This window comes from Cydia pomonella, chromosome 7 (assembly GCF_033807575.1).
Source record: "Cydia pomonella isolate Wapato2018A chromosome 7, ilCydPomo1, whole genome shotgun sequence".
Classification (NCBI taxonomy): domain Eukaryota; kingdom Metazoa; phylum Arthropoda; class Insecta; order Lepidoptera; family Tortricidae; genus Cydia; species Cydia pomonella.
In genome coordinates, this window is record NC_084709.1 from 14,222,270 (window position 1) to 14,236,113 (window position 13,844).

The 13,844-nt window shown below is 39.0% G+C and overlaps 1 protein-coding gene across 1 annotated transcript; it reads left to right on the top strand.

Annotated features, from left to right (window-relative positions):
- The first annotated feature begins 3,406 nt into the window (after positions 1-3,406).
- On the top strand, positions 3,407-8,026 carry LOC133519492 (uncharacterized). Its single transcript, XM_061853497.1, has 6 exons — positions 3,407-4,044; positions 4,686-4,973; positions 5,541-5,741; positions 6,251-6,524; positions 7,257-7,438; positions 8,023-8,026. Exons 1-6 carry the CDS (start codon positions 3,407-3,409, stop codon positions 8,024-8,026), a joined length of 1,587 nt encoding a protein of 528 aa, XP_061709481.1.
- The last annotated feature ends 5,818 nt before the right edge of the window (positions 8,027-13,844 follow it).

The following is a 13,844-nucleotide window of genomic DNA, read 5'->3' on the forward strand; positions in this document are numbered from 1 at the left end:
CAGGCCGCTGCAGTAATGTCGGAGCAGTAGTGCAGCTGCGGTCGGAAATACGTTAAAATTACCATATTACGTGCAGTCGGTACCGTCATTGATTTTACTATGGAAATTGACAATAACACCGACACGATCAGGCCGCTGCAGTAATGTCGGAGCAGTAGTGCAGCTGCGGTCAGAAATGGACTGTCACCTTTATTCTAACAGATTGTTTCCTCCCTCTCTCACAGGATTGAAAGTAGGGCAAGTCGATGGGAATATAATTCTACATGCCTCGCCACCTGTTTTCTATTCATATGAGAATATAAGTTATACGTTAAACAGTCCAATGACACTATAAGTTTACTTACTGTAATTTGGGGGTGTCGTAATGAAGTAACGGGTAAGTAATAACTACTTGTCGCCTCGGAACTGGCCTTAAGGACGGGCGTCTTCTGTTTGCGGTAATTAGATAAGTTCGCGGGCGTACAGCTGTCCTGGCCTGTGTGCTGTAAGTCGACTACTCGATGACTTGACGGATCGCCAAAACCGATATTAAAATCACGCATCGTTTTTGAAAGAAGTCTATGGTAAGAATACTGTGCTTAAAGGTTACATTCGAATTGTTTTTTAATGGCGGCGCGATGATATGATTTGTCTTGCGGTTTGCAGTCGTGAAAATGCGGCGACAGCGACCGCAAGCAGCATTCCTGCTATAATTCAAATTTCAGTACGTATGGCATAAGCCATATTAAAGCCAACTGCAAAGATAGTTGACCCCCCTGCATAGAACTTAGTAGTTACTCAGGAGAGAGGAGTTTCAACAATCATCTGCAACTAACTGTACACCGAGCCGCAAAAGTTCATGGCCACTGTTTGAATGAATTTCATTCATACGTACTGTCGAATCTCGGTGATTTGGGTGACTGCACTACCAATGTTTATTTATGCTATGACGTTTTTGTTTGAAGAAATGTCACTTTTGACACTGACAGATCAAACCCATAACTAATACAGATCTAATTTATAACCTGTTATTAAAATCAGAATACGTCTGTTAGTTTTGTAGACTTCTTTGGTTCATTCACATTGTTTATTGCATATATGTATATACTTACACCTGCGCGTTTATTACTGTTATATGTACGCGAGAACTAATTACTAATACTATATTAATAACTACCATTCTTTAGGAAACTATAATTTAAAAAAAAGTAAATGGTTAGTCTCCCATTGAACTAAAGTTATTGCTGCGTCTGTAATGATGTCTGAACATTGGCGTGGTTCAGAATACAGTGACTGCTTAAGTACAAGTATATTTTATTAACTTTATTAACATTTCCAATACCGCAATAAGTGCCGCAATATGCATTTATGTTATATGAAGATTAAATGTTTTAAAATTATCTACCCACTTAAGGTTTTTTTTTTATAAAAAATACCGAGTTAGAAATTGTACCTATGTATTGGGAGAAATTACTATTTGGTCAGATCAGTGCGCTTAAAGTGGTCGGTTTATACGCAACGCAAATGCAAGTCACGTAGTAGGTAAAGTTTCAGCGGTCCGCGAGCGAAACTCAACCGAGCCGAGTCAGTGTCTCCGACGCGAGCCGCGCCTGCCCGACCTACTCGTCCTTTACTTTTATTTACTTATTCCTCTTTAGGTAGGTACTAAAAAACATTAACAAAACTGCCTGATCGTTTGTTATTAACCAAGCGAGAGCGAAGCATGAGGAAAGCTCGAAGCGTCTTCGTGCCAGCTTGGACAATAAGCAATAATGGTACAGCACGCATTCCCCAACCGATTCTCGTGAATTTTTGTAAGCATTGTCTCCCGACTTACATATGTATGCAAAATTTCAGCTCAATCGGAAAACGGGAAGTGGGTTTAGCTTCCAACATTTGACCCACACAAACATAAATACCTACATACATACTAACAGATAATAACAAATTTTAGAAAAAAAGTCACTTCTGTGGACATATCATAAAAGTTAACGACTCTTGTACATATGTAGCCCGTTTTTCTTATTTGAGTTTCAAGTACTAAAAAAATTGTATTCTGCCTGTAAGGTTGAAGCGTAAAAAATGCTTTAGATTCCTTTAACTTTGCTATGTCGACAGGAAAGACGCGAACGAGTTAACCATAATATAAAATGTATGACCCACTTGTACTTACCTAATTATTAAAAAGTGGTCCTACAAATAAGTGGGCACTCATCAGCTGGAATTTTAGAAAGATGTATGACTATCGTAATTAAATACATATCTGTAAATATTACAACTAATAAATACCACTTCTATAACAGGTACTTAGGACCTTTATGACCCTTATTTATTAACAACAAATTAAACAAGTTCCAACATCGCCTAGAGTAGTAGGCTGATTCTGTTTTAACAATTTGGTATGGTTTTGATATCATTTTGACACGACCTTAAATCGTGCTATGAGGGATCCCACACATACACATAACTGCGAGCGAAATTCCTTATGAGACGACTTCTGATTGCATTTCATAATTATTCATCAGCGTGAGCCTCCTTTGGCTCCTTTAAAAAGTAAATGTTCTGTTTCCCTTGAACTGAATGTTATTGTTGCTTTTGAAATGACATTTGAACATTAGCGTGGATCAGAATACTACTACTACTAGGTACTAGGAGTGAGTACCTAAGTACAAGTATATTTTATTACTTTTATTATTTTGTGTTCACGGTCAAGGGCGTATCAATATAAAATGAAAATCATATCAAATTGTTAGAACAGAATCGGCGCCTAGTACCGTAATTTTATTCATTTCGCTTGGCCATCGACAGTTTTGTTTGTTTAGGTCGTGAGGAATTTAATATGCGCTGAACCGTATCAATTTAATTTGTGGTTTAGTTTAGCTGTCGTTTCGTTCAATTAGACATTATTCACTTGATGACATGCGTCACGATTGTGAAATGTGAGTTTCAAAGCATTTTGACAGGAAAAAAGAAAATTCAATTTTAAAATATAGGTCCTTTACTTAAGACTTAAGCAGTAACGCTAACTTCATAATGACTTCCTCACTAATCAGGATGGTTAATTCTAGAGCCTCATTCTCCTTATCCTTAACCCATTCAATGCTAATCACATCACGTCGTTTTGCCTCTACTAAGCCTTTTTGCTATATCCATATACCGGGAAAGCTATTATGCCACAGGCTACGATGTAGCTCTATGAGCATATATAAGTATTAAGTAGATACCAAAGATCAGACCTGTAATGTATGTACTTAGGTAATAGTATTTGTCACATCGCGGTGCATTCGCGTGCGCCCTCTGCAGGCCAATTAGTCTCGCAATAAATATGTAAGTGACCGGACGTGTGTGTTTCATTTATTCATATATATCAGTGGCGTACGAGGATTGGCTTTTAAGTACCCAGAATCGAGAATAGTGTGGTATAAACATGTCCGTGGGGAAAATAAAAGCGTTCGAGGTTTCGGCGGGCAATTGGAATACATACGTGGAGCGCGTGAATATGTATTTCAAAGCCAACAACATCAAGGAGGAGTTGCAGTTGCCGACCTTGATTGCCGTTATGGGAGAAGAAGCATATGAACTCCTCAGCAACTTGACAAGTCCCAAGAAACCAGGAGACATGAGTTATGAGGACGTAATTAAGATAATGTCTGAACACATCGAACCAAAACCATCTTTCATGGCGGAACGGTACCGGTTGCGCCAAAGGCGACAGGGAGATAAGGAGACGGTCGCTCAGTATCTAACAGATCTTAAAAAGTTGGCCAAGCATTGCGAATTCTCCACAACATTAGAGGAAAATCTGCGGGACCAATTTGTGTGTGGTTTGAAGAATGACACAATTAGACAACGCCTTTTCGCTGAGACTAAGTTAACCTATACTAGGGCCGTACAGCTAGCACTTTCGTTGGAAGCCGCCGAGAAGGACGCAGCAATGGTAGAACGCCCGAGTGTGAGCGAGAAAGGCGATGCGCCAGAGAGAGGCGAGACGGTACATGCGCTCACATCGTGGCAGCCGCGTGGCGGTAATGGCGTTAACAAAGTAATTTGTGCAGTATGCGGGAGGTTAGGTCACCGTGACGTCCAATGTCCTTACAAAGATTTTCAGTGTAACAAATGTGGTAACGTAGGTCACTTAAAACGCGTGTGTCCGGCAAGGATGGCAGGTGGTACTGGCAGCAGCGCCCGTAGTTCGGGTGGCGGCCCTCGTGGGTCGAGCGGCAGCAGCGGCAGCGGCTAGACTAGCGGCTGGGCTAGACTCACTATGACGAAGAGGGTACGTCGGGGTCTGACGTCGAAGAAGACCTGTATCATCTCTGCCTAAACGATTATAAATCGGTAAGCCTATCGTTATGTGTAGATGATGAAGTCATTTCTATGGAGATCGACACAGGGAGCGCTGTGTCGTGTATAGGTAGTGATACTTATAATAAGTACTTTAAATACAGACCGTTGGAACAGTTTCCTTTGGTGTTAAAGGTTTATGATGGACGCCGTGTTAGACCCCTAGGGGTCATAAGGCCAGTTGTTAGATTTCAAAACCGGTTGAAAAAGTTAGAACTTTTTGTTATTGAGGATGGCACTACCCCACTATTAGGCAGACAATGGTTAGCAGAGTTACAGATTCGGGTTCCTAAGTTTTATAAAGAGTATTTATTTAACTTTAACGAGTCCCTTAACAATGATTTATGTACTTTGCTTGACAGATATAAGGAGTTATTTAGCGGAGGACTTGGGCGGTTTAGTGGTGGAAAAGCGACACTCCGAGTGCGTGAAGGGGCTACGCCGGTGTTCTGCCGCGCACGGCCGCTGCCGTACGCGCTCCGCGACCGCGTCGAGGCGGAGCTGGACGAGATGCTGCGCTGTGGCGTCATCGAGCCGGTCGACACGTCGGAGTGGGCCACGCCGCTGGTACCGGTACGTAAAGCTGATGGGGGCTTGCGAATCTGTGCAGATTACAAAGTAACCTTGAACCCCGCCTTACTGATCGATAGGTACCCGCTCCCTAAGATAGATGACCTTTTAGTGAGATTAAATGGTGCCCGCGTATTTTCAAAAATTGACCTGACACAGGCGTATAATCAGGTGGAGTTAGACGAATCGAAAAAGTATACTGTCATCAACACACATAAGGGATTATTCAGATATAATAGACTAGTTTACGGATTGTCTTCCAGCCCTGGTATATTCCAGCGAATTATGTCCAACTTGTTGAAAGATCTACCTCAAGTCGAAGTATTTCTGGATGATATAATTATTGGTTCCGCGGACATAAATTCTCATTTACTGACATTAGAAAAAGTTTTGAAACGACTTCACAGTCATGGAATGAAATTAAAGAAAAGTAAATGTTCTTTCTTATTAGAAGAAGTACAGTATTTGGGATATGTAATTTCAAAAGACGGAATTAAAGTAGATCCCACCAAGATAGAAGGTATCCTTAAGATACCTCGACCTCTCAATGTGACAGATTTAAGGTCATTTTTAGGGGTAGTAAATTTTTATGCTAGGTTTGTACCGCATTTGAGTATGATTTTATCCCCTTTGTATGATTTACTTAGGAAAGGTGCCATATGGAATTGGAATGAACGTTGCGAGAAATCATTTAAAAGTATTAAGAAACTATTAGTGAGCGCCGAAGTGTTAAGTCATTACGATCCTAACAAACAGCTGACGCTGACTACTGACGCGAGCAGCCGCGGCATCTCCGGCGTGCTGACACAACCAGGGGACCGCTCGGACGCGGGCGGCGCGCGTGAACGGCCAGTGGCTTATGTCTCGCGTTCTTTAAATGATGCCGAACGTAATTACTCTCAAATAGACAAAGAGGCGTTAGCAATCGTGTTTAGCCTACAAAAATTACATCAATTCCTTTATGGCAGACATTTTACATTACGAACGGATCACAAGCCGCTAGTTAGTATTTTTGGATCCAAGCAGGGTATTCCCGCGATGGTGGCTAGCCGATTGCAACGGTGGGCGATTAAACTATCCGCATATACTTATAATATAGAATACATACGCACCGATGCTAATGGCGCAGATGGCTTGTCGCGCTTGCCCGTGCCGATAAAAATGCTGACTCGCTAGACGGCCCGCCGCCCGAGCAAACGTATTTACATTTCGCACACAACGAATTGTTATTAGATTATCATGATGTTAAAAAAGAAACACAGCGCGACCCGATCTTGAGCAGAGTTTTAGGGTATATACGATCCAGTTGGCCGACTGACGTAGAAATCCGTAATTTACAACCGTACTTTAACCGTAGACTAGAATTGTACGAAGAGTTAGGATGCGTCATGTGGGGTCATCGGGTGGTAACACCGGATGGTTGCCGAGATAGGGTTTTAAGCGTGTTACATGAGAGTCATATGGGAATCGTAAAGACGAAAGCGTTTGCCCGGAGCTACGTGTGGTGGCCGGGTATAGACGAGGCGGTGGAGCGCACGTGTCGCGAGTGCAGCGTGTTCGCCGCCGAAGCGGAGGCGCCCGCGCGCCACGCGCCGTGCCCGTGGAGCTGGCCCGCGCGCCAGTGGACGCGGGTTCATTTAGACTTTTTAGGACCACTTTATGGAGTAACATATTTGGTGATGATTGACGCTCGAACAAAGTGGCTGGAGGTATTCCCGGTAAATAGCACCTCGGCTAGTAACACCATCGAAAAACTGTGTGAAGTTAACGCTCGATGGGGTTTCCCTAGACAAATAGTTTCGGATAACGGCCCTCCGTTTACGAGTACACAATTCGCGAACTTTTTGACAAAAAACCGTATTGAACATGTACACTCAGCTCCATATCATCCTGCTTCGAATGGGGCTGCGGAAAATGCGGTTAGAATAATTAAACGGGTTATAAAGAAAGCCGTGCGACAAAAGCATAATGTTAATCTAGCTATCAGTAATTTTTTATTACACTATCGTAATACGCCACACTGCACGACAGGCGAAAGTCCAGCTACGCTTATGATTGGCAGACAGGTTCGTACTCAATTAGATGTACTGCGTCCAGATTGTGAAGATAAGGTCCGTAAAGCACAGAAGAAACAAGCGAACACTCGATTGGGTCCTAACCGTGTTCTCCAATCAGGAGATAACGTATGGATTAGGCAATATCAGGGAGATACAAAATGGGTTCCTGGTCGTATTACTCAGAAAACGGGTACTACGGACTATACCGTGCGCGATAACTTAAATAGGGAGGTACATAGGCACGTTGATCAGTTAAGGCGGCGATCAAGTATATTAACCTGCCCGGGTGACTCATCAGCTTTGCAGGTACCTCAGCCCGAACCAGTGGAACATACTGATGATGCCATCTTTGGCCGTGCTGATACGCCGATGGCCATAAGCACGCCGCAGCGCAGTCACCAAGGCCGGCCGTCCACTGCGAGCGGCGCGAGTCCGGGGCTGAGTCGAGCGGCTGACGCGCGGTCCGGAATACCGCAGGCCTCACCAAAGTCAGATGGAAATGAAGACCTCTTTTTGTCGCCAACAGCAATTTCAACCCCACCATCTAAACCGCCCCAGTTACCTCGTCATGTCAGACAATGTAGACTTAAGAACCCACCAAAATACAAATTTTAACTAACTTAGTCAATGGAAATTGTGCCATGTAACGTTAGTATAGGGTTGAGTATCAATTGTGCTAACTAATTAAACTGTTAAAAATAAATGTACATATATAAAGCATTGCTCGTGAAAGACTAGGTGATAAGAGGCATTGTGATATTATTTTAGAAACTTGGTGTAAGCCAGTTTCTCTTTTTATTGTTTTTTATACCAGTATAAGTTATGTTATGCATTAGTAGGTAATATATTGTTTTCCACAATAAATAAAAACACAAATTAATTGCCAGACATACATATGTAGTTATGTACATCTATTAATTGTGTAAACATTGTCTAAACTATAAGACTATAAATTTTCTGAATACATCTGTATGCTTGACCATCCGAATAACTCCCTGATCCCTATAAAACAAAAAGAATTACCTCTATTAGTTTAAAGGCGTATTATCTATTTCTAATGAACTTATTTCAGATAAACAATATTATAAGTAGTCGATAAGATAAACCAGTTATAATAATGCCATTGTAACTAAATAATAATATAGAGGAACATTTATGAATGATGATGTTATCAAACTCTGCTTTATATATAGTAGTTAAGTTTTTCTGTTATACGCATGCTCCTTACATTGCTTATACCTATAGGTATTTACCTTACAATTAGGAGGCACCTAAAGATACTGTTGTTTTGTGTTCTGAGGAATAATAACAATAGCGTTGTTGAACTTTTTTTTTCTTGTTAGTTAGTAACTTACCATGTACTAGGAAAGGAGAAGGTATTGTGTTCAGGAAGCAGTATTTAAAGGGTACAAAATTATAACTTCAAATAATGTTTTAAGAAGAGAGTGATGTAATGTATGTACTTAGGTAATAGTATTTGTCACATCGCGGTGCATTCGCGTGCGCCCTCTGCAGGCCAATTAGTCTCGCAATAAATATGTAAGTGACCGGACGTGTGTATTTCATTTATTCATATATATCAAGACCCTGCTGGGCTGTACTCAAAAAAAGTAACGGGGGTCGAAAAAGTGGCTTGAAGGGGTGTAAATATACGAGTACACACTATTGTCGCACGGCTTTTTCTTAGAACTTGGCCGGACACACTACCGTGTGTCTCGATCGTTAAAGTTATCGAATGTGGGGTTATGGAGTTGTGTTGCGATGGCTCTGATACCTATTATACCAGTATCGTAACGTAATTAGGTCGCATCACATAGTGTCTGTGCGGCTAGAGAGTCGTGAAATATAAGGGAACCAATACATTATATAACTCCTCTCTTTCTCCACAGACTTTCTTTCTAACATGACTTGCATGAAGTTAAATTCCATGAATCGGTTCAGCGTAGGCGTAATAACTCATGTTAACATATCATCTAATTTTTTACCCCTTGTTCTCATACGATGTGTCACACAATTTCAAAATTAGTTATTGCACTTAATACTTAAGTGAGCAGAGGTCTAATAGGTACTTCAGGAATATGTAAGTAAATTGCTTGAGTAAGTATTCTTTGATTAATACACTGATTAATATTGATTCCAAATAATACACATGAAGAGCTCTATCAATATGAAAATGAAGCGATCCTCACGCGCCGGGCTGCTGCGGATTCCGCACACGTACCGCCAACTTCGGAAACTAGGCGCTGCCGCTGTCGCCCAAACTCCACAGATATTTGTCAGCGACCACGACCTATTTTACCCAGATTACAATGAGTACATACATTTTCTTATTAACTTAATAGAATTCATAAAAATAAACCTTAATATGACTTTCTAGCGCTATCCTGTCTTCTACTCGGGTAGTATTCCCAAGATTTGAAAAGGCAATTATTGATGAACTGTGATCAAAGGTCAGGATCATATAGAGGTATTAGTTTAATCTAATCATTGGGTAAGCATTTACCTGTATATTTTTATTTCAGTAGACCCACAACTAGGTACATAGGTACTATATTAAAAATAATTTTCATATAGCATATTCTACCTGAAAAACGTGCTTCAGTGCGTGCGTGCGAAGCGATAGGAGAGAAACGCGATTAAATATGAGATCCCGACAAACCTACACCTCAATTCTTTATAACCAATTCACTGGTTCTCATTTTTACACGGTTGGGTAAGTACAAACGTACAAAGCACTTGTTCATACAAAACTCATCCAAGAGCGAGGCCGCGGCAACTTCCGCGAGGCAACTCCCGCGACTGCTTCATTTATGCACAACATCATACAAATTTAATTAAAGTGAGTCTCTTATATTGCATTGCCCATGAACTTTTTACATTCATACCAAAAAGATCGTTAGGAAATTCGTGTTTGTTCCAAAGTTTAACGTTTACGCTTGTTTGTTGCGATTCCTTTATACATTTTTGCTTTTGATATTTTTAACTTTTGAGCCTTGTTAAGAATTGTTCTCGTAAACAATATTTAACAAGCTGGTAAAGTGTGAGTTAAGCTGAAGTTTTTCAACATAATTAACTTTGTCTTTCACTTAACAAGTCATTTATATAAATATTTGTTGATCATTTAGAATGTCTACACGTTTTAAACAGAGTAAACAAATCGAATAACCTTCATTACTTCAAGCAAGTACTAATGACTAAAATTATCCAATAATTAATGTATACTCTTAAACATTTTATTTACCTGCAAAGTTAAATACATTTTTAATCATATTTAATGAAAAGATACTGCGTTAAAATAGGTATTAAGTTAATGTTAATTGTAGAATTCTGACATATTTTATAACGTTTCAAAATCAGTTTCACTTGATTATGAAGTGACTAAGATGGAGCCACATTTCTACCGGCTTTATAAAAGTCGTTAACTAACGAAATAATTTTACCATTTTTTTGAATATAAATAAAACAGATTCTTTTTTGACTCTTGAGTACTAACAGGTTGAAACACGCAGATTAATGTTGTACGCACACCATTAATATCTACACAGCTTCTTCAAATTCTTTCTTCGCAGTTTATCATTTAAGAAAAAGTTATATGTGATATATTAAATGATTTACGAGATACATACATACATACAATGTGTAAATTCATGAATTAATAAATTAAACTATACATAGAATTTGTTCGTGTAGTCATCAATTCATAATTTTTACTTAATTATGGCCCCGTATTTAATTTTTGTAAAATTTTGCGAGCAGCACTGTAGTGCAAACATTACGAGACATAACATGACAGCTTTTTTTGGTAACTGGCAACAAGCGTTGGCTATGTTAACCACCGTTCAAAGATTCGTCCGTATTTAATAAAATTTATACACTGTATACCAAGTTGTGCATAAATGTTATTGGCTTGCAGCTTGCTGTACATATAGCGATAAAAGTGCCGATTTTTAGACGTTGCTTTTGGTCTTCTAGTTAGACTAAGCTGTTATAAAAATATGAATATAAAGCACAGTTTAAAACAACGTTTGTTTTCGTCTGTCCGTCCGTCCTCGGCTTTGCTCCGTGATCGTTAGTGCGAGAACGCTGCAATTTGGCATGGGTACATAAATCAATCATGACGACAGCGTGGTAAAATAAAAAAAAAATAAAAAAAATTGTGCGTTATAAAAAACATTTTTTTTTCTGATTTAACCCTATGATGTGGGGTTTCATTCGATAGGTAACGCAAACGAATAGGGGTCTCTAACAACCATTTTTTGATATAATGCATGTTTTCGGAAATAATGGCTCCGAAAGAAAATGATTGGTGCGCCCCTCGAACTTTTGAGCCATGGGTCGTGAAAAACTTGCAAAAAAAAGCTTCACAGATAAACCTTCCAATTAAAAATATCGCAAAAAGTCTTCCCTTACTAAAAAGATGTACCTACAGCTCCACTTAACGTTAGGTATGACAACATTAACTGTGTTTTAGAAGTTATTTGGTTACATTATTCATATAAGTTAAATATAAGATAAAAATTGCTTATTCTACTCATTTAATTGCTATTTAATATTTAAATTCTCTATACCATTTTCATTATGCCGGCTGTATGAGTGGTGCCGTTGACTATTGGCAGTATTAGAAAGAAAAAGTAAAAAAAAACTTTTTTTACATAAATATTGCAATCTAAATGTTTTTCGCAATGGGTATCTACGTTCTAAGGAAAAAAAACACGGTCATGGTCGATAAGTAGAGTATTTGTGATATGAAAGGCACCATTTTATCCTTGATTTTATCCCTTGGTCAACATTTTCAATCTACTATACTAATAGCTCCTGTTTTATAGTCTATTGTGACAGAAGGGTATCTATGAAACTCTACACTGAGTATGGCTCGACATGCTCTTAGCCGGTTTTAATATGAACTTGGTCTAGCACGCTTTCGGGTGTTTTACATCTCACCCAATAATGAAGCGTAGGTGTTTATATTTAAATATTCAGCCCGCCGACGGCGATGCATCGAGGCTAGCGAAGGCTGAACGCCGAGCTCCATGTAGGGCCGAAGGCCCGAAGCGTCACCTAAGAGGGGGAAGTTGGAGCTTAAACACGACCTAATAGTAAAAGTGTTTTAGACAAGCGAAACGCCGGGCCGAATAGAAACATGGGAAACTGCTTTGTGTGTCCTTGCCCTTGCAACTAAAATATGCGCTTAAGAGGAAGGAGGAGAGGAACTCTACCACATGATCGTCCATACAAAAAGAGAAATACTTTTTTCCACTTCTAAATATTTTCCATTCTCCATGATTTTTTATTGTGTTATTGACACAATGAAAAACTAGGTTTATTTATAAGTTTTTTTTTTAATTAACAAAACATTTTTTTAAACGCGAAACTTATAAACCTACAATATATAATACTGAAGCGATCGACATCAAAATCAAAGTGATTTGTTACGATTTAGTTGGTGGAAACCATTTACTTCTGAAATGCAATTTCATAGAAAAATTGCCGTTATTTCGTTAGATTTGAAAAGCTATTCTCCACTTTTAAGCAGCTCTAACATCGTCCACAGACTTGAGGTTCATACAACCACATACTTATCCTATAAAGGCTCATAGCAACACAGAAAGCAATCGTATATGTATTGAAATTCAAATAAGCCGGTCTCGTAATAGTATCTAAACACAAGGGAATGAGGAGCTCCCTTGTCAACTCATTCTTCCAATTCAATTCGCATATGTGTTTTTTGTTACTGGCATACAATGTAAGCGGGTTAAATGTGTTGTAAGGTCATGTCTCAAGACATTGTTTTACCCCAGGATTTGAATCATGTTTCTATGGATTTGTTTGGAGATGTAAAACTCAACAGGTTTGTGTCAATATCACATATTTTCCACTCTTTTTTCGACGATGTTTTTTAATTCATTTTCAGTCATAGTACCTACAGGTGATCGGCAGGAGACTTGAGGTGACCGATTACACAGCTAAATATAATATTAAGCTAAATATGATGAGGAATATTTTTCGTTAATCTTGCTAGTAAGTAGGCTGGTGATCTTGAATAACGAATAGAATCAGGCGTTACCTTGCGGAAATCCATATTAATTAAAACACAAAATATTACTTTGCTAATCCGCAAAAAGATAACGTGCTAATCAATCATTGCTTGACCTGCACTTGAATATTTTGTGTTTTAATTCTATTGATCTTGATATCGGTACTAATAAAGAACACTATAAGTAATGTGTCTAATCAACCAAATCAAATAGGTAAGTAGTTAATTAAAAGAAATTACTAGTTTGATTTCTGTCAAACCCATCTTATTAAAATTTGAATAGATTTATATCGATTAGAACATGTTATGTCGTAGGTACATTGTCCAGTTCTCGTTAACTCGGTATGTTATTCCTCTCTAAGCCCTGGAGCGCGGCCAACGCCTCGAGGCGCCACGTGCTGCCAAAAGCTAACTGATCGATGGCGACACCAATTTGCAAACGGATATGTGAATGTTAATCCGCCTAGTCATTTGGCTATTTATTATTAAAAACTTGTCGGGTTCTTTTTAGATTGCCGTTTGTTTAAAATTAAATCTATGAATAAATATTGAAATTCAAGAGAAAATTATGATTAGGTGGTAATAACTCGTTTATGGTCCCGGAGGAAGACCAGCGTTGGTTCATCCAGGCTAACACTATGCCGAGTCGGGACCATTTCGTGGCTAATATGTGTTATGTACTTAATGTAATGTTATACGTTGTAATGTTATGTATATGTTTATTTTTGTTTCTCTTTCTATCTGTATATTTTTGCCATTAATAAACTTTTCTATTTAATAAATTACCCGTGACATAAAAGTTCCTGGGTACTATTTCACTCTCTATAAACTTACAGGTTAGTTAAAATAATCCTGGGATT

Bases quoted from the DNA above. Each gene is read 5' to 3' on its own strand.
- LOC133519492 (XM_061853497.1), top strand. From the start codon at position 3,407: ATGTCCGTGGGGAAAATAAAAGCGTTCGAGGTTTCGGCGGGCAATTGG. The intron at 5,742-6,250 runs GCCAGTGGCTTA...CTTTAACCGTAG, and splicing joins GCGGGCGGCGCGCGTGAACG to ACTAGAATTGTACGAAGAGT. The intron at 6,525-7,256 runs GTTCATTTAGAC...TCAGCTTTGCAG, and splicing joins CCGCGCGCCAGTGGACGCGG to GTACCTCAGCCCGAACCAGT.